The sequence below is a fragment of the Oncorhynchus clarkii genome, chromosome 16 (genome assembly GCF_045791955.1).
Source record: "Oncorhynchus clarkii lewisi isolate Uvic-CL-2024 chromosome 16, UVic_Ocla_1.0, whole genome shotgun sequence".
Classification (NCBI taxonomy): domain Eukaryota; kingdom Metazoa; phylum Chordata; class Actinopteri; order Salmoniformes; family Salmonidae; genus Oncorhynchus; species Oncorhynchus clarkii.
In genome coordinates this window covers 11,354,878-11,381,877 of record NC_092162.1, presented here as the reverse complement: position 1 = coordinate 11,381,877, position 27,000 = coordinate 11,354,878, and the positions used below count along the sequence as shown (strand labels likewise).

Below are 27,000 nucleotides of genomic sequence, written 5' to 3'. Positions count from 1 at the left end.
AGCAAGGGTGAGCCCATAGGTTGAGAGAGAGGAAGGTGGCAATTGCAAGGGTGGGCCCATAGGTTGATAGAGAGGAAGGTGGTAATTGCAAGGTTGAGCCCATAGGTTGAGAGAGAGGAAGGTGGTAATTGCAAGGGTGAGCCCATAGGTTGAGAGAGAGGAAGGTGGTAATTGCAAGGGTGAACCCATAGGTTGAGAGAGAGGAAGGTGGTAATTGCAAGAGTGAGCCCCTAGGTTGAGAGAGAGGAAGGTGGTAATTGCAAGGGTGAGCCCATAGGTTGAGAGAGAGGAAGGTGATCATTGCAAGGGTGAGCCCCTAGGTTGAGAGAGAGGAAGGTGATCATTGCAAGGGTGAGCCCATTTGTTGAGAGAGAGGAAGGTGATCATTGCAAGGGTGAGCCCATAGGTTGAGAGAGAGGAAGGTGATAATTGCAAGGGTGAGCCCATAGGTTGAGAGAGAGGAAGGTGGTAATTGCAAGGGCGAGCCCATAGGTTGAGAGAGAGGAAGGTGGTAATTGCAATGGTGAGCCCATAGGTTGAGAGAGAGGAAAGTGGTAATTGCAAGGGTGAGCCCCTAGGTTGAGAGAGAGGAAGGTGGTAATTGCAAGGGTGAGCCCATAGGTTGAGAGAGAGGAAGGTGGTAATTGCAAGGGTGAGCCCATAGGTTGAGAGAGAGGAAAGTGGTAATTGCAAGGGTGAGCCCATAGGTTGAGAGAGAGGAAGGTGGTAATTGCAAGGGTGAGCCCATAGGTTGAGAGAGAGAGGAAGGTGGTAATTGCAAGGGTGAGCCCATAGGTTGAGAGAGTGGAAGGTGGTAATTGCAAGAGTGAGCCCCTAGGTTGAGAGAGAGGAAGGTGGTAATTGCAAGGGTGAGCCCATAGGTTGAGAGAGAGGAAGGTGGTAATTGCAAGAGTGAGCCCCTAGGTTGAGAGAGAGGAAGGTGGTAATTGCAAGGGTGAGCCCATAGGTTGATGAGCAAGCATGAGGAATGTGCATTATGGTATCGTGGTTATAGGCCACGTGGTTAATAGGTGAATGACGTTCCTCACGTGGTTAATAGGTGAATGACGTTCCTCACGAGGTAAATAGGAAAGGAGAGAAGAAGCCCTGTGCTGATTATGATGCGTCTGTATTCATTCCCACACGGCCTCTAGAATAGGAAACAAAGTGAATCATGTAATGCTTACTTCATGAAGTTAAACGAGAATTCAGATTGAACTTTAATAAACAACATTACAATTATAGAAGATAATGGAATTTAGCCTTATCCTGCATCTAGAATGTGGAATGTTATTGATCTATCAATTACCTGTTCTCAAAAGGGACGTTTCACATGTTTTGCCTGAGTGGAACTCGTGGAGGGGTTGCAGACAGGCTCTATAGAATTACTGAGGGAGTGAGAGCATCCTATTTTATTTTAACTAGGCAAGTCAGTTAAGAACAAATTCTTATTTACAATGATGGCCTACCCTGGCCAAACCCGTATGGCGCTGGGTCAATTGTGTGCTGCACTATGGGGCAACCAATCACGGCCGGAAGGGATTCAGCCTGGATTCAAACCAGGGACTGTAGTGACACCTCTTGCAGTGCCTTATACAGCCCCAGAGAATTACGGAATCAAGAGAGAAAGAGAGAGAAAGAGAAGAGAGAGAGAGGAAGAGAAGAGAGAGAGAGAGACAGAGAGGGAGAGAGAGAGAGACAGTGAGGGAGAGAGAGAGAGAGACAGAGAAAGAGAGAGAGAGACAGAGAGAGACAGACAGAGAGAGAGAGAGACAGAGAGAGAGAGACACAGAGAGAGAGAGAGAGAGAGAGTGACAGAGAGAGAGAGAGACAGAGAGAGAGAGACAGAGAGAGAGAGACAGAGAGAGAGAGAGAGAGAGAGAGAGAGAGAGAGACACAGAGAGAGAGAGAGACAGAGAGAGTGACAGAGAGAGAGAGAGACAGAGAGAGAGAGACAGAGAGAGAGAGGAAATGTAGCACTTCTCTGAACCTTTCTCCTCATTGTCAACCAGTGAGATGTGAAGCTATAACCCAGTTACAGCAAAACCATAGTGTGTGTGTGTGTGTGTGTGTGTGTGTGTGTGTGTGTGTGTGTGTGTGTGTGTGTGTGTGTGTGTGTGTGTGTGTGTGTGTGTGCATCTATGCGTGCGTGTGTGTGTCAGTGCGGAGTGATTGGAGATAGGGATATTTTTAAAAAAGGGAGGGAAAGACAAAGATGGATGAAGGAATAAATGAGAATAGAGAAATAGAGGTTGTAATAACATGTGAGATGAGTAGTATGTGAATGAGAGAGAAAATAAAGGATACCAGCAGAGTGGAGTGTTAGAAAGAGACCTAGAGTCTCAGTGTTGAAAGGACTTGACAATATAAAGCAGAGTGGAGTTTTAGAAAGAGACCTAGAGTCTCAGTGTTGAAAGGACTTGACAGTATATAGCAGAGTGGAGTTTTAGAAAGAGACCTAGAGTCTCAGTGTTGAAAGGACTTGACAGTATATAGCAGAGTGGAGTTTTAGAAAGAGACCCTTAGTCTCAGTGTTGAAGGGACTGGAAACTAGAAAGTGTTGTTGGATGGTGTCGGGGCACCAGGAATCTAAAAATAGTTGTTTCCTTTTGTTGTTGGGCTCCAAATAGATAAATGCCTAAAATCTTCAAGGGAGTTGGAGTAGGAGGAGCAACCCGGGGTTACAAAAACACGTTTAAATGTGACATTTGGAGAAACTTGAATAAACGTCAGTATCTGAAGTCAAACTGGTCTAACCGTGAGATCTTTTTGTGCCAGATAGCTGATCATATAACCTCGCCCATTGGCCTACCTTGTGAATACGGAAAATCATTTGAAATGTCAAGCACGCTGTCACGCAGATATATCGTAGGAGCGAGAGAGAGTTAGGACAGGAGAGGGAGGAGAGGGAGTCAGGACAGGAGAGGGAGGAGAGAGAGTCAGGACAGGAGAGGGAGGAGAGAGAGTCAGGACAGGAGAGGGAGGAGAGAGAGTCAGGACAGGAGAGGGAGGAGAGAGAGTCAGGACAGGAGAGGGAGGAGAGAGAGTCAGGACAGGAGAGGGAGGAGAGAGAGTCAGGACAGGAGAGGGAGGAGAGAGAGTCAGGACAGGAGAGGGAGGAGAGAGAGTCAGGACAGGAGATGGAGGAGAGAGAGTCAGGACAGGAGAGGGAGGAGAGAGAGTTAGGACAGGAGAGGGAGGAGAGAGAGTCAGGACCGGAGATGGAGGAGAGAGAGTTAGGACAGGAGAGGGAGGAGAGAGAGTCAGGACCGGAGATGGAGGAGAGAGAGTCAGGACAGGAGAGGGAGGAGAGAGAGTCAGGACAGGAGAGGGAGGAGAGAGAGTCAGGCTATAAGACTCAGTAATGCACCTCTCAGTAGTGGTGGTAGTTTTAGCGTGTGACTCAGTTGACGCTTGCAACACCAGAGTAGTGGGTTCGATTCCCACAGGGGCACCAGTATGGAAAAACAAATATGTAAATGTTTGCACTCACTACTGTAAGTTGCTCTGGATAAGAGCGTCTGATCAATTCTAAAATGGCAGTGGTCCACCCAGGTATAATATAAATACATCGTAATGTTATTATACTGTGGTGGGCTGTCACCAACTTCTGTCAACTATTAGTGTCAGAGGGAGGAAAACCTAGAACTGAAACATCAGTGGGGGATGTGGAGCTTATGATGTTGGACCGCAGGGTCTCAGAGTTTGATTGAATATTAGTAGTACTTTGCCTCACCTTGGCTTCCGGGAACTCTGAAGCATCAACGCACATCACCATCATTGTCACTAGGTCTAGGCTCTGGCCTTGTGTGTGTGTGTGTGTGTGTGTGTGTGTGTGTGTGTGTGTGTGTGTGTGTGTGTGTGTGTGTGTGTGTGTGTGTGTGTGTGTGTGTGTGTGTGTGTGTGTGTGTGTGTTCGTGTGTGACAGTGTGCTAAATCACTTGGTTCGGCTTTTCCCTTACGTGCCTGCAGCTTGGCCTATTTCCCTGGTAACTAGCCGAGAAAATGAACAAACACACACGCACACATACACACACGCCGCATGCACACACACACAAGAGCACATCAGTTCAGTTCTGGATGTTGTTGTTCTTTTGAAGAAAATGTCAATGGGGACATGAACGCCACAGAAATCCAGGATAAATCCGTCTCTATTTTGTTTCTGGCAAGCCAGTGTTGCGGGGTCAGGAGGTCGTGAGCAGGCTGTTGATTGGAGAGTTGTTGACAGCAGGCCGTGGTTCCTGTGGTGACCAGAGGGGAGGGGTTATATAATTCAATTCAAGGGCTTTATTGGCATGGGATTCAACATTGCCAAGCAAGTGAAATGGATCATAAACAAAAGTGAAATAAACCATAAAAAGTGTTCCAAAAGAATAAAGACATGTCAAATGTCACATTGTGTCTTTAAACAGTGTTGTAACGATGTGCAAATGGTTCAAGTACAAAAGGGACAATAAATAAACATAAATATGGGTTGTATTTACAATGGTGTTTGTTCTTCACTGGTTGACCTTTTCTTGTGTCAACAGGTCACACATCTTGCTGCTGTGATGGCACACTGTGGAATTTTACCCAGTAAATATGGGAGTTTATCAAAATTGGATTTGTTTTCGAATTCTTTGTGAATCTGTGTAATCTGAGGGAAATATGTCTCTCTAATATGGTCATACATTGTGCAGGAGGTTAGGAAGTGCAGCTCAGTTTCCACCTCATTTTGTGGGCAGTGTGCACATAGCCTGTCTTCTCTTGAGAGCCAGGTCTGCCTACGTCGGCCTTCCTCAATAGCAAGGCTATGCTCACTGAGTCTCTACATAGTCAAAGCTTTCTTTAAATTTGGGTCAGTCACAGTGGTCAGGTATTCTGCCACTGTGTACTCTCTGTTTAGGACCAAATAGCATTCTAGTTTGCACATTTTTTTTGTTAATTCTTTCCAATGTGTCAAGTAATTATCTTTTTGTTTTCTCATGATTTGGTTGGGTCTAATTGTGTTGCTGTCCAGGAGCAGCTTGCTTTGGGGACTCTCCTTACCAGGTTCAGTTCTATGTAGGTGATTGCTTTGTTGTTGTAAGGTTTGGGAATCCCTTTTAGATGGTTGTAGAATTTATTGTCTCTTTCCTGGATTTTGATAATTAGCGGGTATCGGCCTAATTCTGCTCTGCATGCATTATTTGGTGTTTTACACCAATACCCTGAGGATATTTTTGCAGAATTATGCATGCCGAATCTCAATTTGGTATTTGTCCCATCTTGTGAATTCTTGGTTGGTGAGCAGACCCCAGACCTCACAACCATAAAGGTCAATGGGTTCTTTAACTGATTCAAGTATTTTTTGCCAGTTCCTAATTGGTATGTTGAATTGTATGTTCCTTTTGATGGCATAGAAGGCCCTTCTAGCCTTGTGCCTCAGCTCATTCACAGCTTTGTGGAAGTTACCTGTGGCGCTGATGTTTAGGCCAAGGTATGTACATATTTGTGTGTGCTCTTGGGCAATGATGTCTAGATGGAATTTGTATTTGGGGTCCTGGTGACTGTACATTTTTGGAACACCATTCTTTTTGTCTTACTGAGATTTACTGTCAGGGCCCAGGTCTGACAGAATCTGTGCAGAAGATCTAGGTGCTGCTGTAGGCCCTCCTTGGTTGGGGACAGAAGCACCAGATCATCAGCAAACAGACATTTGACTTCAGATTCTAGTAGGGTGAGGCCGGCTGCTGCAGACTGTTCTAGTGCCCTCACCAATTCATTGATATATATGTTGAAGAGGGTCGGGCTCAAGCTGTATCCCTGTCTCCCCCACAGCCCTGTGGAAAGAAATGTGTGTTTTCTGCCAATTTTAACCAGACACTTGTTGTTTGTGTACATGGATTTTATAATGTCGTATGTTTTCCCCCAACACTGTTTTCCACCATTTTGCCAAATTGAGTCAAACGCTTTTTTGAAATCAACAAAGCATGAGAATACTTTGCCTTTGTTTTGTTTTGTTTTGTTTGTCAATTAGGGTGTGCAGGGTGAATATGTGGTCTGTCGTATGGTAATTTGGTAAAAAGTCAATTTGACATTTGCTCAGTCCATTGTTTTCACTGAGGAAATGTACGAGTCTGCTGTTAATTATAATTTGTCCCTCCCTCTGTTTCTCTCTCCCCCTTCCTCTTTCTCTGTCTCCCTCCCTCTATTTCTCTCTCCTCCTCCCTTTGTTTCTCTGTCTTCCTCCCTCTGTTTCTCTCTCCTCCTCCCGCTGTTTCTCTTTCCCCCTCCCTCTGTTTCTCTCTCCTCCTCCCGCTGTTTCTCTTTACCCCTCCCTCTGTTTCTCTCTCCCTCCCTCTGTTTCTCTCTCCCTCCCTCTGTTTCTCTCTCCTCCTCCCTCTGTTTCGCTCTCCCTCCCTGTTTCTCTCTCCTCCTCCCTCTGTTTCTCTCTCCCCCTCCCTCTGTTTCTCTCTCCCCCTCCCTCTGTTTCTCTCTCCTCCTCCCTCTGTTTCTCTCTCCTCCTCCCTCTGTTTCTCTCTCCTCCTCCCTCTGTTTCTCTCTCCTCCTCCCTCTGTTTCTCTCAACATCTCACCCAAACAATACAGTGTTATTAGAGTAGCAAAGAGTCATATGCTTCTTGCTCCAACCAAACATGAAGGTGTGATTCATCGGTTAGCTGTTTATGTCCTGTAGTTAGGGCTGTTATGGTGATCACACCGGCGGTCAAGAGTCAGAAGGCAGTGAAATTCCATGGTAATTAGGCTTCTCCAAGATCTGATGCTCCTGTATGGTCATTGGTAGCCTACCAAACTTTTTTGGGATGGTTTGTCTTCAGGGTTTTGCCTGCCTTATCAGTTCTGTTATACTCACAGACATTATTTTAACAGTTTTAGAAACTTTAGAGTGTTTTCTATCCAAATCTACCAATTATATGCATATCCTAGCTTCTGGGCCTGAGTAACAGGCAGTTTGGCCACGCTTTTCATCCGGACGTGAAACTACTGCCCCCTACCCAAGGGAGGTTAACGACACTCTGGTTGTCATGGTTACAGCTGTCACCAGAAGGCGCCAGAGACCGTCCTAGAGAAATTAACGAGACTCAGGTTGTCATGGTTCCTGCTGTCGCCATAGGGCAGCAGAGACCATTCTAGAGAAATTAACGGCACTCAGGTGTGTCCTATTTACTCATTATGACGTCACTGTTGAAATTGGTGTGTTTTCTGGTGTCCTTTGCTGAAGCTGGAATTGTTTACTGTGTGCGTTTGTTTCCTGGGTTAGTTTTTTGAAACTTAGTGTTTGTTGTTTTTCAAGTGTACTGTGATCCTGCGACTACCGTTTCTCAGTAAAGTATTACGTTTATCCTGAACCACTGATTCCTCGTCTGGTCTCTTCTCTGCACCTGGGTTCAACCTCACCACGTCACATCAGTGGATGCCAGGAGATGCTAAATGTGTTTATGTTAATTAACGGTCAGTTATTTGCTTGACAATCCCCGGCTGACAAAATGTCATGACCGCCACAGCCCTACCTGTAGCTAATGTTGTGTTAATAACTGTACACTATGTACAGCAGGGTACACACTGTATCTCTAATGCCACAGACCATGTTCTACTGTAGCCATCGCTATAGTAACAGCCCACTCCAACCATCCATCCACACACACACACACACACACATGCAGACACACACCACCCGTACATCGCAGCATTCCTGTGACATCTGGCCCATCGCCAAGGGGTCGCTATGGCAGCACAGCACGGCAACGGGGGGAGGGAGGGCACTGCGGCTCCGCTACTGGCCAGTCTGTTATGCAACCTGTTTACACACACACACACACACACACACACACTGTGAGTAATACTGCTTTATAATATATCCCAGATAAAACTCTCCAGTAATGGCATAACTGAGAAAAAGACATCGTTCCTGTACACCACTATACTCCATACTATGAGTTGCATGACCATTCAGGCTACAATATTGTGAAATGGTATTTCCTACAAAATCCCTTTGAAAACGGTCTATCTGGCATCAATGTGTCAGAAACAGTTATTCTAGTGACAATATTGACGACAAATAAATAGGATAATTTTGGTCATGAAGTCAGTCTGGTCTAAAACAGAGTTTGGAACATCTGTGCATCACAACAGGTAAATGAAGGTTTGGTTTTGATTTGACGATGACCATTTGCCCACTAACATGGGGTGAACAGCTGCAGTGATTGCTCTCTATCCAATAGCATAAGCAGTGAGACAGATCCTCCCAGCAGCTCCAGAATACTGCACCAAACACCTTAGTTAGATGTAAAATTGCTCAACCAAAATATCCTCTGCAAAAAAACGTCAAAATGAATTCCTGATTTTCTGGAGTTATTTTAGATTCATTCTGGGGATTTAGAGGAAGTGAAATGGGCTTCCCCGTCTGAAGTGTCTTATGGGGGACAAACATCATTAACTGATCTCTGAATCGGTCAGGAAACTGAAATCTCGTTTTTCTAATGAGCAACAGAAAAACACACCTGCCAATCGGCGTGTTCAGTGGCTGTTGAAATATGTCCTATACTGGAGGTGTGTTTGTTGTGTGTGTGCGGTACTGTATAAGAGATGTGGTGATTGTGTTGTGTGTGTGCGGTACTGTATAAGAGATGTGGTGATTGTGTTGTGTGTGTGCGGTACTGTATAAGAGATGTGGTGATTGTGTTGTGTGTGTGCGGTACTGTATAAGAGATGTGGTGATTGTGTTGTGTGTGTGCGGTACTGTATAAGAGATGTGGTGATTGTGTTGTGTGTGTGCGGTACTGTATAAGAGATGTGGTGATTGTGTTGTGTGTGTGCGGTACTGTATAAGAGATGTGGTGATTGTGTTGTGTGTGTGCGGTACTGTATAAGAGATGTGGTGATTGTGTTGTGTGTGTGCGGTACTGTATAAGAGATGTGGTGATTGTGTTGTGTGTGTGCGGTACTGTATAAGAGATGTGGTGATTGTGTTGTGTGTGTGCGGTACTGTATAAGAGATGTGGTGATTGTGTTGTGTGTGTGCGGTACTGTATAAGAGATGTGGTGATTGTGTTGTGTGTGTGCGGTACTGTATAAGAGATGTGGTGATTGTGTTGTGTGTGTGCGGTACTGTATAAGAGATGTGGTGATTGTGTTGTGTGTGTGCGGTACTGTATAAGAGATGTGGTGATTGTGTTGTGTGTGTGCGGTACTGTATAAGAGATGTGGTGATTGTGTTGTGTGTGTGCGGTACTGTATAAGAGATGTGGTGATTGTGTTGTGTGTGTGCGGTACTGTATAAGAGATGTGGTGATTGTGTTGTGTGTGTGCGGTACTGTATAAGAGATGTGGTGATTGTGTTGTGTGTGTGCGGTACTGTATAAGAGATGTGGTGATTGTGTTGTGTGTGTGCGGTACTGTATAAGAGATGTGGTGATTGTGTTGTGTGTGTGCGGTACTGTATAAGAGATGTGGTGATTGTGTTGTGTGTGTGCGGTACTGTATAAGAGATGTGGTGATTGTGTTGTGTGTGTGCGGTACTGTATAAGAGATGTGGTGATTGTGTTGTGTGTGTGCGGTACTGTATAAGAGATGTGGTGATTGTGTTGTGTGTGTGCGGTACTGTATAAGAGATGTGGTGATTGTGTTGTGTGTGTGCGGTACTGTATAAGAGATGTGGTGATTGTGTTGTGTGTGTGCGGTACTGTATAAGAGATGTGGTGATTGTGTTGTGTGTGTGCGGTACTGTATAAGAGATGTGGTGATTGTGTTGTGTGTGTGCGGTACTGTATAAGAGATGTGGTGATTGTGTTGTGTGTGTGCGGTACTGTATAAGAGATGTGGTGATTGTGTTGTGTGTGTGCGGTACTGTATAAGAGATGTGGTGATTGTGTTGTGTGTGTGCGGTACTGTATAAGAGATGTGGTGATTGTGTTGTGTGTGTGCGGTACTGTATAAGAGATGTGGTGATTGTGTTGTGTGTGTGCGGTACTGTATAAGAGATGTGGTGATTGTGTTGTGTGTGTGCGGTACTGTATAAGAGATGTGGTGATTGTGTTGTGTGTGTGCGGTACAGTATAAGAGATGTGGTGATTGTGTTGTGTGTGTGCGGTACTGTATAAGAGATGTGGTGATTGTGTTGTGTGTGTGCGGTACTGTATAAGAGATGTGGTGATTGTGTTGTGTGTGTGCGGTACTGTATAAGAGATGTGGTGATTGTGTTGTGTGTGTGCGGTACTGTATAAGAGATGTGGTGATTGTGTTGTGTGTGTGCGGTACTGTATAAGAGATGTGGTGATTGTGTTGTGTGTGTGCGGTACTGTATAAGAGATGTGGTGATTGTGTTGTGTGTGTGCGGTACTGTATAAGAGATGTGGTGATTGTGTTGTGTGTGTGCGGTACTGTATAAGAGATGTGGTGATTGTGTTGTGTGTGTGTGCGGTACTGTATAAGAGATGTGGTGATTGTGTTGTGTGTGTGCGGTACTGTATAAGAGATGTGGTGATTGTGTTGTGTGTGTGCGGTACTGTATAAGAGATGTGGTGATTGTGTTGTGTGTGTGCGGTACTGTATAAGAGATGTGGTGATTGTGTTGTGTGTGTGCGGTACTGTATAAGAGATGTGGTGATTGTGTTGTGTGTGTGCGGTACTGTATAAGAGATGTGGTGATTGTGTTGTGTGTGTGCGGTACTGTATAAGAGATGTGGTGATTGTGTTGTGTGTGTGCGGTACTGTATAAGAGATGTGGTGATTGTGTTGTGTGTGTGCGGTACTGTATAAGAGATGTGGTGATTGTGTTGTGTGTGTGCGGTACTGTATAAGAGATGTGGTGATTGTGTTGTGTGTGTGCGGTACTGTATAAGAGATGTGGTGATTGTGTTGTGTGTGTGCGGTACTGTATAAGAGATGTGGTGATTGTGTTGTGTGTGTGCGGTACTGTATAAGAGATGTGGTGATTGTGTTGTGTGTGTGCGGTACTGTATAAGAGATGTGGTGATTGTGTTGTGTGTGTGCGGTACTGTATAAGAGATGTGGTGATTGTGTTGTGTGTGTGCGGTACTGTATAAGAGATGTGGTGATTGTGTTGTGTGTGTGCGGTACTGTATAAGAGATGTGGTGATTGTGTTGTGTGTGTGCGGTACTGTATAAGAGATGTGGTGATTGTGTTGTGTGGCTTTTCTCTTGCAGGCAGAGTGAGAGCAGAGAAGAGATATTAGGCTGAACAGAAGTAAAGGACTGTGGAAGGACTGAAGACACCTGCCAGGCAAGACTTACCAGAAAGAGACCAAAGCTCTCCATCGCTCTGTCTCCCTATTCTCTTTGTTTGTCATTCTCTCTCTAATGGGAGTAACTTAGAACACGTCGCTCCATCTCATTCCCCTGTCCCTCCCTGGTGACGGGAGCGCCCAGCACGATGTGATGTCGTGGAAGAGGAACTACTTTGCGTCAGGCGGTGGCAGCGGAGATCCTGGTGGAGGGCTACAGGGACTGATCACGACCCCTCGGACTATGGCCTCCTTCGCCCCGAGTAAAGGCCTTAGCAACGAACCTGGACAGAACAGCTGCTTCCTAAACAGTGCTCTGCAGGTACGCACGCACGCACGCACACACACACACACACACACACACACACACAGACTATGCTGGACTGTCATTCTCAGTGATCTCTCACTCTCTGAGTGAGCAGAGCCATGATGGGAAAGATACAGAGAGCGATAGAGAGAAAGAGAGACAAAGACAGAGAGAAAAATAGACAATGAGAGAGGGAGAGAAGAAGGAAATATGATATAGAGAGAGAGAGCGAGAGAGAGAGAGAGAGAAAAAAAACGAAGAATTAGAAAACAAACCCAGTTTTGATAAACTCCCATATCTACTGGGTGAAATACCACAGTGTACAATCACAGCAGCAAGATGTGTGACCTGTTGCCACAAGAAAAGGTCAACCAGTGAAGAACAAACACCATTGTAAATACAATATTGATGTTTATTTATTGTCCCTTTTGTACGTTTTGTACTATTTGCACATCGTTACAACACTGTATATAGACATAATGTGACATTTGACATGTCTTTATTCTTTTGGAACTTCTGTGAGTATAATGTTTATTTAATTTGTTATTGTTTATTTCAGTTTTGTTTATTATCTATTTCACTTGCTTTGGAAATGAAAACATATGTTTCCCATGCCAATAAAGCCCCTTAAATTGAAATGAGAGAGAGAGAGATAGAGAGGGAGAGTTTGGGGTAGAATATGTCTTCCCTGCGCTGTGGTGATGTATAAATACATAAATAAACTAAGGAGGGATGGAGGAGAGGGGGAAAAGGGAGGAGAGAGGGAAGAGGAAGGAGAGAGGGAAGTGGGGGGGAGAGAGGGAAGAGGAAGGGCAGAGGGAAGATGGAGAAGAGAGGGATGAAGGAGGACATCGGGAAGAGGGAGGGGAGATGGAGGATAGAGGGAAGATGAAGGAGAGAGGGAAGGGAGGACAGAGGGAAGAGGGAGGACAGAGGGAAGTATCAGCATGCAATCTGTCACCATCCTCCCCTTTAACCTTTAACCCTTAACACACACTGTTGTAAATAAGGCTGAAACTTTGCTGTCACAATACTGTATCCGACTCACATCACACTAACTGTTTCCCAGCAGAACTGGGATTTGAACCGTCAACCCTTCGGTTGCTGGTCCAACCTCTCGGTTTCCTGCCTCCCCTTAAAGGCCCAGTGCAGTCAAAAACATAATTGTTCTGTGTTTTATATTTCCACATTATGAGATTGGAATAATATTGTGAAATTATGGTAATTCCCTTCTTTTGATGGGATGTAGTTTTGGCCTACCTGGTGACATCAAAATGAGTTAATAGTCAAATAAGAATTTGTTCCACACCTCTCTGCAAATAACAGCTAGTTTTCCGTTTTCCCCTCCCCACTCAGACCACTGTCTAAATTCTTGCTTGAGAAATTGCTCCTTTCTGTTTGACCATTTTAATTGAAGACAATCACAGTTAGGTACTTAATTGTTACCCAGAAAATATTTGATATTGAGATAAAAACCTCAGCATTGGACCTTTAAAAATGTAAAGATATAAAATATACAAAACATGTAAAGATATCAAGTGTATGTTTTCTCTTTAGGTCCTGTGGCATCTGGATATCTTCCGTAGAAGTTTCCGCCAGCTGACCACCCACAAGTGTATGGAAGACTCCTGTATCTTCTGTGCCCTCAAGGTAGGTCTCCAAGGGCCCTTCATTCTCATGAGCACTTACTTAGCTATTATGAGTATGTGTGTTCTATAAAGCATTCTAATGAGGCTGTGTGTACAGTATGTGTGTGTGTGTGTGTGTGTCTGTCTGAGTACATTGTGTAGTGTAGCAGTGTTGGTGTGTACAGAGACGTCAGCATTGTATAATGTAGTGTTGTCGGTGTGTACTATGTGTGTGTATAAGTGTGTTTGTAGCGGTGTATGTGTGTGTGTGTGTTTTACACGCTGTTCTATCTCCTGAGCCGCTGTGAAATTAATTGGCTGACCGAAAGTGCTGAGCCAGCAGAACCCACGCTGGGGTGCCGCACACACGCACGCACGCACACGCACACACACACACACACACACACACACACACACACACACACACACACACACACACACACACACACACACACACACACACACACACACACACACAGGCATACTGGCTTGTATCTGAAGCAGCATGGTTGGTGTATGTGTGAGGCAATAGTAATGTTAACTGCAATGAGTTGGTTGAACGGATTCTGTCTGCTGATCAGACAACAGTTTATTGTTTCTTATTACCGCCACACTGGCAGTAAAACTCTACGTTACCGTTGATTACATTACCGTAATCTCCTCTTATTCACTCTGGACATGCATTAGCAGTACCCATCTCGCTAACGATCATCAGATCCTAATGGCCTGGTACTCAGGGCTCTATTATCCCTCCATCAGGTCCTATTGGCCTGGTACTCAGGGCTCTATTATCCCTCCATCAGGTCCTATTGGCTTGGTACTCAGGGCTCTATTGTTCCTCCTTCAGGTCCTATTGGCCTGGTACTCAGGGCTCTATTGTCCCTCCATCAGGTCCTATTGGCCTGGTACTCAGGGCTCTATTGTTCCTCCATCAGATCATATTGGCCTGGTACTCAGGGCTCTATTGTCCCTCCATCAGGTCCTATTGGCCTGGTATTCAGGGCTCTATTGTCCCTCCATCAGGTCCTATTGGCCTGGTATTCAGGGCTCTATTATCCCTCCATCAGGTCCTATTGGCCTGGTACTCAGGGCTCTATTATCCCTCCATCAGGTCCTATTGGCCTGGTACTCAGAGCTCTATTGTCCCTCCATCAGGTCCTAATGACCTGGTACTCAGAGCTCTATTGTCCCTCTAACCACTCTGACATCGATACAGATGAAAGATGATGCTGTACTGTATGGCCACCGTTTTTCCAACTTTGCTATTTTGTGATTATTTTTCCATTTATTTTTTCGAAATGTATCCGTTATTATTTCTTACAACCAACAAGAACTTTTGAACATCAGACAGACAGTTACTTACACCAATAGGCTCTATTCCGCCTCCAACGTTCTAATTGACTTCCGACCGGGTTGATGACTTCCGGAGCGAGTTCTGCTATTGTTTTTATCATTAGCTTACTAGCTATCGTCGATGCATTTCTGACTGAAATAGTTCGCGATGACTATGCTTAAATTACAGCCCCGCGAAGGAGGTGCTAATGAACATTGTTCAGTGCCTCTGTGTTCAGTTTCTTCCAAATGTAATGGTATTGTGGGCTTCCATCGTTTCCCAGTCGATGTAGAGCTCAGAAAGAGGTGGCTAGTGGCAGTACGTCGTGACAACTTTACTGTCACCAAACACACAGAGGTGTGTAGTACACATATCGTCGAAAGTGACTTAGTTGAGGGAAAAATTGGGGGGCGACAACAAGAGGTGTTGTTCCTACTGTCTTCGCGTGGAACTGGCACATTCAAAAGAGACCTGGTGTTTGGGAAGGAAGACTGAAACCTCCTGCTCCGACTGAGGGGGATGAAGAACAAGGTGCGCTGCCTGTGGACTGTGCCGTCTCTGATCCGGTCCAGAGCACGGGCCAAGCCAGTGTAAATGTACGTGTTTATTTGCTAGCAGCAAAATAATAATTGGTTTATCTACGACAAATCAAATCAAATCAAATAAAATTTTATTTGTCACATACACATGGTTGGCAGATGTTAATGCGAGTGTAGCGAAATGCTTGTGCTTCTAGTTCCGACAATGCAGTAATAACAAGTAATCTAACTAACAATTCCAAAACTACTGTCTTGTACACAGTGTAAGGGGATAAAGAATATGTACATAAGGATATATGAATGAGTGATGGTACAGAGCAGCATAGGCAAGATACAGTAGATGGTATCGAGTACAGTATGTACAAATGAGATGAGTATGTAAACAAAGTGGCATAGTTTAAAGTGGCTAGTGATACATGTATTACATAAGGATACAGTCGATGATATAGAGTACAGTATATACGTATGCATATGAGATGAATAATGTAGGGTAAGTAACATTATATAAGGTAGCATTGTTTAAAGTGGCTAGTGATATATTTACATCATTTCCCATCAATTCCCATTATTAAAGTGGCTGGAGTTGAGTCAGTGTCAGTGTGTTGGCAGCAGCCACTCAATGTTAGTGGTGGCTGTTTAACAGTCTGATGGCCTTGAGATAGAAGCTGTTTTTCAGTCTCTCGGTCCCAGCTTTGATGCACCTGTACTGACCTCGCCTTCTGGATGATAGCGGGGTGAACAGGCAGTGGCTCGGGTGGTTGATGTCCTTGATGATCTTTATGGCCTTCCTGTGACATCGGGTGGTGTAGGTGTCCTGGAGGGCAGGTAGTTTGCCCCCGGTGATGCGTTGTGCAGACCTCACTACCCTCTGGAGAGCCTTACGGTTGAGGGCGGTGCAGTTGCCATACCAGGCGGTGATACAGCCCGCCAGGATGCTCTCGATTGTGCATCTGTAGAAGTTTGTGAGTGCTTTTGGTGACAAGCCGAATTTCTTCAGCCTCCTGAGGTTGAAGAGGCGCTGCTGCGCCTTCTTCACGATGCTGTCTGTGTGAGTGGACCAATTCAGTTTGTCTGTGATGTGTATGCCGAGGAACTTAAAACTTGCTACCCTCTCCACTACTGTTCCATCGATGTGGATAGGGGGGTGTTCCCTCTGCTGTTTCCTGATGTCCACAATCATCTCCTTAGTTTTGTTGACGTTGAGTGTGAGGTTATTTTCCTGACACCACACTCCGAGGGCCCTCACCTCCTCCCTGTAGGCCGTCTCGTCGTTGTTGGTAATCAAGCCTGCCACTGTTGTGTCGTCCGCAAACTTGATGATTGAGTGTATCAATCATTTGTGTTGTAGTGAATATCAGTTTGTGTGGAGCTTGTATTGGCTTTAATTAGGCAATGAGTAACAGGGGTGGAGGAAAGAAATCAAGTCAACACAGTACAGCCAGAATTAAATGCAAGATTCATTCAGGTGCGAGAGACACTTAGTGGTAAAAATAAGTGGTCAAACTTCTCTCTTATAGTTTTTGAAACCTGTAGATCTTTATATATCCTTTCAACTAGGATGTCCTCCTGTGCACAGATGACAAAGTCACACCAGCTACAACCTGTGAGAAGGATTTGACCTTGAACCTGCCAGTAGTAAGCATGAGATCTCTTCAACTTCAGCTCTCCATTCTGTATCTTCAGGTAAGGGCAGTCAACATAACTTGGTACATTTGGGCACTTGACCTCTAAGAGTCTGGGATCAAATATGATTCCATCTGGAGAGGATCCTAACCACGGAGCATCTGGGTGCACTACGAAGCCACACGGAAAGATGTTAACATTCTTCAGTGTGCAGTACTCCTGTACAGCCACTGGCTCCATGACCAGCCCCTCTTCATCTCCATGGTCTGCATACCAGATCCCTGTACAGCCGCTGGCTCCATGGCTAGCCCCCTCTTCATCTCCATGGTCTGCATACCAGATCCCTGTACAGCCACTGGCTCCATGACCAGCCCCCTCTTCATCTCCATGGTCTGTATACCAGATCCCTGTACAGCCACTGGCTCCATGACCAGCCCCTCTTCATCTCCATGGTCTGCATACCAGATCCCTGTACAGCCGCTGGCTCCATGGCTAGCCCCCTCTTAATCTCCATGGTCTGTATACCAGATCCCTGTACAGCCACTGGCTCCATGGCTAGCCCCCTCTTCATCTCCATGGTCTGCATACCAGATCCCTGTACAGCCACTGGCTCCATGGCTAGCCCCCTCTTCATAGCCATGGTCTGTATACCAGATCCCTGTACAGCCACTGGCTCCATGGCTAGCCCCCTCTTCATCTCCATGGTCTGCATACCAGGTCCCTGTACAGCCACTGGCTCCATGACCAGCCCCCCTTCATCTCCATGGTCTGTATACCAGATCCCTGTACAGCCGCTGGCTCCATGGCTAGCCCCCTCTTCATCTCCATGGTCTGCATACCAGATCCCTGTACAGCCACTGGCTCCATGACCAGCCCCCCTTCATCTCCATGGTCTGTATACCAGATCCCTGTACAGCCGCTGGCTCCATGGCTAGCCCCCTCTTCATCTCCATGGTCTGCATACCAGATCCCTGTACAGCCACTGGCTCCATGACCAGCCCCTCTTCATCTCCATGGTCTGCATACCAGATCCCTGTACAGCCGCTGGCTCCATGGCTAGCCCCCTCTTCATCTCCATGGTCTGCATACCAGATCCCTGTACAGCCACTGGCTCCATGACCAGCCCCCCTTCATCTCCATGGTCTGTATACCAGATCCCTGTACAGCCGCTGGCTCCATGGCTAGCCCCCTCTTCATCTCCATGGTCTGCATACCAGATCCCTGTACAGCCACTGGCTCCATGGCTAGCCCCCTCTTCATAGCCATGGTCTGTATACCAGATCCCTGTACAGCCACTGGCTCCATGGCTAGCCCCCTCTTAATCTCCATGGTCTGTATACCAGATCCCTGTACAGCCGCTGGCTCCATGGCTAGCCCCCTTCATCTCCATGGTCTGCATACCAGATCCCTGTACAGCCGCTGGCTCCATGGCTAGCCCCCTCTTCATCTCCATGGTCTGTATACCAGATCCCTGTACAGCCACTGGCTCCATGGCTAGCCCCCTCTTCATCTCCATGGTCTGCATACCAGATCCCTGTACAGCCACTGGCTCCATGGCTAGCCCCCTCTTCATCTCCATGGTCTGCATCCCAGATCCCTGTACAGCCACTGGCTCCATGGCTAGCCCCCTCTTCATATCCATGGTCTGCATACCAGATCCCTGTACAGCCACTTGCCATGTTTCTGTCGATATTATGGAGCTAATTTGGAATATTTTTTGCCGTTTTCGTGACTGCAATTTCCGGGCGATTTCTCAGCCAAACGTGAAGAACAAACGGAGCTATTTCGCCTAAAAAAATAATATTTTTGGAAAAAATTAACTTTGGCTATCTACCCGGGAGTCTCGTGAGTGAAAACATCTGAAGTTCATCAAAGGTTGCCTGCTGCTAGCAAGGCATAATGCTATGCTAGTCTATCGATAAATTTACACAAATGCTTGTCTAGCTTTGGCTGTAAAGCATATTTTGAAAATCTGAGATGACAGGGTGATTAACAAAAGGCTAAGCTGTGTTCCAATATATTTCACTTGTGATTTTCATGAATAGGAAGATTTTCTAGGAATAGTTATGTCCGTTGCGTTATGCTAATTAGTGTCAGGCGATGATTACACTCCCGGGCTCCGGGATGGGGAGTCACAAGAAGTTTTTAACTGACTTGCCGAGTTAAATAAAGAATAAATAAATAAATAAATAAAATACAACTTTGATGAATCTCAAATATAAAATATACTTTGATTTGTTTAACACTTTCTTGGTTACTACATGACTCCATATGTGTTATTTCATAGTTTTGACGTCTTCACTATTATTCTACAATGTAGAAAATAGTAAAAATAAAGAAAAACCCTTGAATGAGTAGGTGTGTCCAAATTTTTGACTGGTACTGTATAACTAAAAATACATTACAGACAAAAGACTTTACAACTGACATACATTTAAAAACATGAACATGTAGTAGTGTGTGCACCTATCAGTTACACATACTGTACATGTCAGTACATACACACTTCCAACACATACATGTCAGTACATACACACAACAAGTTGGTCGCTATGGAAACACTTTGGAATTTCCAACACATTATATTTTTCTTATTAAAGATGTGATGCAGTCAGTCTTTCCTCAACTCTTAGCCAAGAGAGACTGGCATGTATAGTGTTAATATTATCCCTGCGATTACATTGAAAACGTGTTGCTCTGTTCTGGGGCAGCTGCAGCATAATTAGTTATTTCTTTGCAGCACTGGACCATACAACTGGCATCTAAAAGAAATGTGTTTAGTTTGTCCCATCAAGATTTACATGCTAAAATGGCCACTGTATACTGTGCTCCAAACGTTCTGTCTATGAGTCTGGGAGAGAACGTACAGGCCTAGGCGATGCTGCTGGTTCACTATTTGTGCAGGGCAAACGATTTTCACTTTGGCCCTCCTTCTGCACCCATAGGAGAGAGAATGGGAGGGTGAGGAGAGAGAGAGAAGGGGAGGGAGAGAGAGTGAGAGCGAGAGAGGGAGGGGGAGTGACAGGGGAAGTGAGGGATGAATGAATGTGGAAGTGGTGTCGATTGCGCCTGTCCTCTCTTAGTGATGCTCAGGAATTTTCCCCTCAACTCAATCACACACACACCTCCTTCCTCCCCCTGTCTATATCTATCCTAATCCCTTCCTCTCTCCTTCCCTCCCTCCTCCCCCTGTCTATATCTCTCCTAATCCCTTCCTCTCTCCCTTCCCTCTCTCATCCCCCTGTCTATATCTCTCCTAATCCCTTCTTCTCTCCTTCCCTCCCTCCTCCCCCTGTCTATATCTCTCCTAATCCCTTCCTCCCTCCTCCCCTGTCTATATCTCTCCTAATCCCTTCCTCTCTCCTTCCCTCCCTCCCCCCCTGTCTATATCTCCTAATCCCTTCCTCTCTCCTTCCCTCCCTCCTCCCCTGTCTATATCTCTCCTAATCCCTTCCTCTCTCCCTTCTCTCTCTCCTCCCCCTGTCTATATCTCCTAATCCCTTCCTCTCTCCTTCCCTCCCTCCTCCCCACATCTATATCTCTCCTAATCACTTCCTCTCTCCTTCCCTCCCTCCTCCCCTGTCTATCTCTCCTAATCCCTTCCCTCCCTCCTCCCCTGTCTATATCTCTCCTAATCCCTTCCTCTCTCCTTCCCTCCCTCCTCCCCCTGTCTATATCTCTCCTCCTCCCTTCCCTCTCCTTCCCTCCCTCCTCCCCCTGTCTATATCTCTCCTAATCCCTTCCTCTCTCCTTCCCTCCCTCCTCCCCCTATCTATATCTCTCCTAATCCCTTCCTCCCTCCTCCCCTGTCTATATCTCTCCTCCTCCCTTCCTCTCTCCTTCCCTCCCTCCCTCTGTAGGATATATTCCCCCTCTATTTTCCTTGGAGCATTGCTGCAGTCAGGAGCGCCACCGTGACACACACACAGACACACGCGCGCACACACCACCAGTGGAGGCCGGTGATTTGAAAAGTTGAGGAGGATGGGAGACGCACGGTGTAGGCACAGAGATGTCAAAGTGTTTCAAAAATCGTCAAAAGAGTAATTACTTTAACCTAAAGCATTTAATAGAGACATTTATAGTACAATGTTTTGGGTAATGGGAATGAGAGGGCTACTTACACAGTGCTTGGAAGGGATCACAGCAGTGATTGAATGAGGGTATGAGGCATGAGTTGAGGTGTTCAGAGGCTTGACTTCAGTGCAGGACAGGATTTGACTGGGAAGACCATAAACAATAACACTACACAGTTAGACAAAAGAGCTAAGAGTGAGTTAGTCCAAGCAAAATCCTTGATGTGTAATAATGTGATAGTGTTTGTGTGTGTGATTGACTCTACATACAGTAATGAGAGAAAATTGATGGAAGTAGTCACAGTGCTTGGAGAGGAAACATTCAATGTGCCAGTGGATGAGCGGGCACATGAGACTTTGCTTCAGTTCATGTCAGGACAGAGTTGACAATGGTAGTTGAGTGGAGTTGTCATCACCTCTTAATCAGGGAACAGAAGGGTACTTAGCTGTAAATACAAATAGCAGATACATTCCATTACTGCTGTGCCATTGTAGGTTGAACAAGTTTCTCCATGAAGTTAAACACAGACTGTGCATCTCCCCCACCTGACACATCAAAGTAGCTCAAGAAACGTTCCTGAATAAAGCCCTGATCATCCACATGCCTGACGATAACTGACAACTGCAAGCAGACTGGTGGCACCATAGGTCCCAGAGCGGTCAGACTGGTGGTACCATAGGTCCCAGAGTGGTGGGGCAATTTTTATCCCCTGGGGCCCGGAGTTTTTTGAAAAACCCTGTCAAACTGCAGCAACCTTATACTTGTTCATATGAATTACATTTAGATGAGATTAGGAAGGGGATTTCCTCTACCCAGACGCAGACAACTGATAGACAGTAGAACTCTCAGGGCTGAGCTTTATGTATGTTTGCATCATGCAGGCCTATGCAACTGTAGGCCTTATAAAACCCACATCTGTCATCACTATTATGTTGATTGATTACTTCCAGATGAACTGCACACCCGTGCTGGTAACGTTAGCTAGCTAGCTACTGAAGTTACCATGGCACATTTAAATAAAATGCAGTAAATGAACACAAAAATAAAGTTCTAAAACCAAAAAAACTGTTTTTAATATACTTCCTCCGTCTCCTGTAAATTAAAAAAACTAATTTGAATTGAATAATAGTAAAAAAAACTATCACTTTTCACTCTATTCAACAATATCTCTATCCAACAATGTCACCAAGCTTCTCAACACAATGCTCTGTGGCACAATCCCAATACAACACACTAGGTTCATTCTCTGATCCTACATCTGTGATTGGATGGACAACATGTCAGTTCATACTGCAAAAGTCTTTATTGGTTGGAGGAGGTCCTCTGGAAGTGGTCAAAATTACCATGTATGTCTATGGAAGGGGGTGAGGCCAACAAGCCTCCTAGGTTTTGTATTGAAGTCAATGTAACCAGAGGAGGACAGAAGCTAATTGTCCTCTGGCTACACCATGGTGCTACCCCAGACAGTGCTGTTGAAGTTACTGTAGACCTTCATTGCAAAACAGTGTATTTTAACCAATTATTTGGTGACATATGAATATGTATATTAGTACTGTTGTAGTAGTACTGTTGTAATACGTTTCCCCACACCATGGTAGACTTTCAACCAAGATACAACTACCTGGACAGATATTATGCTACTCTATGTTCTACTCCGTAAAGCTGCAATTTGCTCAGTTCTAGTGTGTGTGTGTGTGTGTGTGTGTGTGTGTGAGTATAGAGTATCTTTGCCCAGTTCCAGTTCAGCAGTGAGCGTGTGTTACCGTCCGACATGTTGCGGAGCGCACTAGCCAAGACCTTCCAGGACGAACAACGCTTCCAGCTGGGGATCATGGACGACGCAGCAGAATGCTTTGTAAGTAAGACACACACACACACAGACACGCACACACACGCACACACACACACACACACACACACACACACACACACACACACACACACACACACAGACACGCACACACACACACACGCACACACACACAGACACGCACACACACACGCACACACACACACACACACACACACACACACACACACACACACACACACACACACACACACACACACACACACAGACACGCACACACACACGCACACACACACACACACACGCACACACGCACACACACACACACACACACACACACACACACACACACACACACACACACACACACACACACACACACGCTAACACTCCTCATGGAGAGCAACTGGGTATGCAGTCTTCTACTCCAGTCCTGCTTTAACACACCTGATTCTAATTGATGAACTAAATCAGGTGTGTTAATGTAGGGCTGGAACTAAATTCTGCAAGAGGAAGGTTGTCCATCTAACTCCTGTCTGTTCTCTCCTGCCTTCATTGCTTACAGCCCAGCTCTGCTAGCATTAGCCATTTAGCTTAAAACACTGTCCCTCTCTAAAGGACTATCTGGACATACAGGATGTATCAGTGTTTATCCCAGTGTGTCTGTGTTTAACCCAGTGTATCAGTGTTTATCCCAGTGTGATTGTGTTTATCCCAGTGTGATAGTGTTTATCCCAGTGTGTCAGTGTTTATCCCAGTGTGTCTGTGTTTATCCCAGTGTGTCAGTGTTTATCCCAGTGTGTCTGTGTTTAACCCAGTGTATCAGTGTTTATCCCAGTGTGACAGTGTTTATCCCAGTGTGTCAGTGTTTATCCCAGTGTGTCAGTGTTTATCCCAGTGTGTCTGTGTTTAACCAGTGTATCAGTGTTTATCCCAGTGTATCAGTGTTTATCCCAGTGTGATAGTGTTTATTCCAGTGTGACAGTGTTTATCCCAGTGTGACAGTGTTTATCCCAGTGTGATAGTGTTTATCCCAGTGTGATAGTGTTTATCCCAGTGTGATTGTGTTTATCCCAGTATGTCAGTGTTTATCCCAGTGTGTCAGTGTTTATCCCAGTGTGTCAGTGTTTATCCCAGTTTATCAGAGTTTTTCACAGTGTGATAGTGTTTATCCCAGTGTAATTTAATTTATTCCAGTATTTCAGTGTTTATCCCAGTGTATCAGAGTTTATCCCAGTGTGACAGTGTTTATCCCAGTGTATCAGAGTTTATCCCAGTGTGACAGTGTTTATCCCAGTGTGATAGTGTTTATCCCAGTGTGATTGTATTTATTCCAGTGTGACAGTGTTTATCCCAGTGTGTCAGTGTTTATCCCAGTGTATCAGTGTTTATCCCAGTGTGATAGTGTTTATTCCAGTGTGACAGTGTTTATCCCAGTGTGATTGTATTTATTCCAGTGTGACAGTGTTTAACCCAGTGTATCAGTGTTTATCCCAGTGTATCAGTGTTTATCCCAGTGTGATAGTGTTTATTCCAGTGTGACAGTGTTTATCCCAGTGTGTCAGTGTATATCCCAGTGTGATAGTGTTTATTCCAGTGTGACAGTGTTTATCCCAGTGTTTCAGTGTTTATCTCAGTGTATCAGTGTTTATCCCAGTGTTTCAGTGTTTATCCCAGTGTATATGTGTTTATCCCAGTGTCAGTGTTTATCCCAGTTTCAGTGTTTATCCCAGTGTCTGTGTTTATCCCAGTGTGACAGTGTTTATCCCAGTGTTTCAGTGTTTATCCCAGTGTATCAGTGTTTATCCCAGTGTCAGTGTTTATCCCAGTGTCTGTGTTTATTCCAGTGTTTCAGTGTTTATCCCAGTGTATCAGAGTTTATCCCTGTGTGTCTGTGTTTATCCCAGTGTATCAGTGTTTATCCCAGTGTCAGTGTTTATCCCAGTGTATCAGTGTTTATCCCAGTGTGTCAGTGTTTATCCCAGTGTGACAGTGTTTATAGCAGTGTGACAGTGTTTATCCCAGTGTCAGTGTTTATCCCAGTGTGTCTGTGTTTATCCCAGTGTGTCTGTGTTTATCCCAGTGTGTCAGTGTTTATCCCAGTGTGTCAGTGTTTATCCCAGTGTGTCAGTGTTTATACCAGTGTGACAGTGTTTATCCCAGTGTCAGTGTTTATCCCAGTGTGTCAGTGTTTATCCCAGTGTGTCAGTGTTTATACCAGTGTGACAGTGTTTAACCCAGTGTATCAGTGTTTATCCCAGTGTATCAGTGTTTATCCCAGTGTGTCAGTGTATATCCCAGTGTGATAGTGTTTATTCCAGTGTGACAGTGTTTATCCCAGTGTGTCAGTGTTTATCTCAGTGTATCAGTGTTTATCCCAGTGTTTCAGTGTTTATCCCAGTGTATATGTGTTTATCCCAGTGTCAGTGTTTATCCCAGTTTCAGTGTTTATCCCAGTGTCTGTGTTTATCCCAGTGTGACAGTGTTTATCCCAGTGTTTCAGTGTTTATCCCAGTGTATCAGTGTTTATCCCAGTGTCAGTGTTTATCCCAGTGTCTGTGTTTATTCCAGTGTTTCAGTGTTTATCCCAGTGTATCAGAGTTTATCCCTGTGTGTCTGTGTTTATCCCAGTGTATCAGTGTTTATCCCAGTGTCAGTGTTTATCCCAGTGTATCAGTGTTTATCCCAGTGTGTCAGTGTTTATCCCAGTGTGACAGTGTTTATAGCAGTGTGACAGTGTTTATCCCAGTGTCAGTGTTTATCCCAGTGTGTCTGTGTTTATCCCAGTGTGTCTGTGTTTATCCCAGTGTGTCAGTGTTTATCCCAGTGTGTCAGTGTTTATCCCAGTGTGTCAGTGTTTATACCAGTGTGACAGTGTTTATCCCAGTGTCAGTGTTTATCCCAGTGTGTCAGTGTTTATCCCAGTGTGTCAGTGTTTATCCCAGTGTGTCAGTGTTTATCCCAGTGTCAGTGTTTATCCCAGTGTGTCTGTGTTTATCCCAGTGTGAAAGTGTTTATTCCACTGTGTCAGTGTTTATCCCAGTGTCAGTGTTTATCCCAGCGTTTCAGTGTTTATCCCAGTGTATCAGAGTTTATCCCTGTGTGTCTGTGTTTATCCCAGTGTATCAGTGTTTATCCCAGTGTCAGTGTTTATCCCAGTGTATCAGTGTTTATCCCAGTGTGTCAGTGTTTATCCCAGTGTGACAGTGTTTATCCCAGTGTGACAGTGTTTATCCCAGTGTCAGTGTTTATCCCAGTGTGTCAGTGTTTATCCCAGTGTGTCAGTGTTTATACCAGTGTGACAGTGTTTATCCCAGTGTCAGTGTTTATCCCAGTGTATCAGTGTTTATCGCAGTGTGTCAGTGTTTATCCCAGTGTGACAGTGTTTATCCCAGTGTGTCAGTGTTTATCCCAGTATTATAGCGTTTATCCCAGTGTGTCAGTGTTTATCCCAGTGTGTCAGTGTTTATCCCAGTGTGTCAGTGTTTATCCCAGTGTGTCAGTGTTTATCCCAGTGTGTCTGTGTTTATCCCAGTGTGAAAGTGTTTATTCCACTGTGTCAGTGTTTATCCCAGTGTCAGTGTTTATCCCAGCGTTTCAGTGTTTATCCCAGTGTCAGTGTTTATCCCAGTGTATCAGTGTTTATCGCAGTGTATCAGTGTTTATCCCAGTGTGATTTTCAGCTAATAAGAGATGGAGTTTTTAGTCAACAGACAGAGGAGGGGGAGAGATGATGAGGGGAGAGGAAGAGGGGAGAGGAGGAGGAAAGGAGAGGAGGAGGAAAGTTTTTGGAGGAGGGGAGAGTGAGAACCCTGGAGAGGGATGGAGGATAGAGAGACGGAGAACAAGGGAAGTGGGGGGTTTGGGACAGAGGGATATAGGCTAACCCTAACCATCACATTGCCTCCACCATGCTTGACAGATGGTGTCAAGCACTCCTCCAGCATCTTTTCATTTTGTCTGCGTCTCACAAATGTTCTTCTTTGTGATCCAAACACCTCAAACTTAGATTTGTCTGTCCATAAGTCTGAGATATGGCTTTTTCTTTGCAACTCTGCCTAGAAGGCCAGTCCCGGAGTTGCCTCTTCACTGTTGATGTTGAGACTGGTGTTTTGGTACTATTTAATGAAGCTGCCAGTTGAGGATTTGTGAGGCTTCTATTTCTCAAACTAGACACTCAAATGTACTTGTCCGCTTTCTCAGTTGTGCGCCGGGGCCTCCCACTCCTCTTTCTATTCTGGTTAGAGCCAGTTTGCGCTGTTCTGTGAAGGAAGTAGTACACAGCGTTGTACGAGATCTTCAGTTTCTTGGCAATTTCTCGCATGGAATAGCCTTCATTTCTCAGAACAAGAATAGACTGACGAGTTTCAAAAGAAAGTTATTTGTTTCTGGCCATTTTGAGCCTGTAATCAAACCCATAAATGATGATGCTCCAGATCCTCATCTAGTCTAAAGATGG

The 27,000-nt window shown here is 45.1% G+C and overlaps 1 protein-coding gene across 2 annotated transcripts in view; it reads left to right on the top strand.

Moving 5' to 3' along the window:
- The window catches only part of LOC139367449 (ubiquitin carboxyl-terminal hydrolase 54-like), a 52,543-nt gene that overhangs the window by 7,403 nt on the left and 18,140 nt on the right, over positions 1–27,000 (top strand). For both annotated transcript variants that reach the window (XM_071105660.1, XM_071105662.1), the window contains exons 2-4: positions 11,148–11,546; positions 13,089–13,181; positions 22,452–22,586. In XM_071105660.1, the coding sequence (XP_070961761.1) occupies positions 11,379–11,546; positions 13,089–13,181; positions 22,452–22,586 (396 nt within the window). In that variant the 5' untranslated portion in view covers positions 11,148–11,378. The remainder of the gene's footprint in view (positions 1–11,147; positions 11,547–13,088; positions 13,182–22,451; positions 22,587–27,000) is intronic.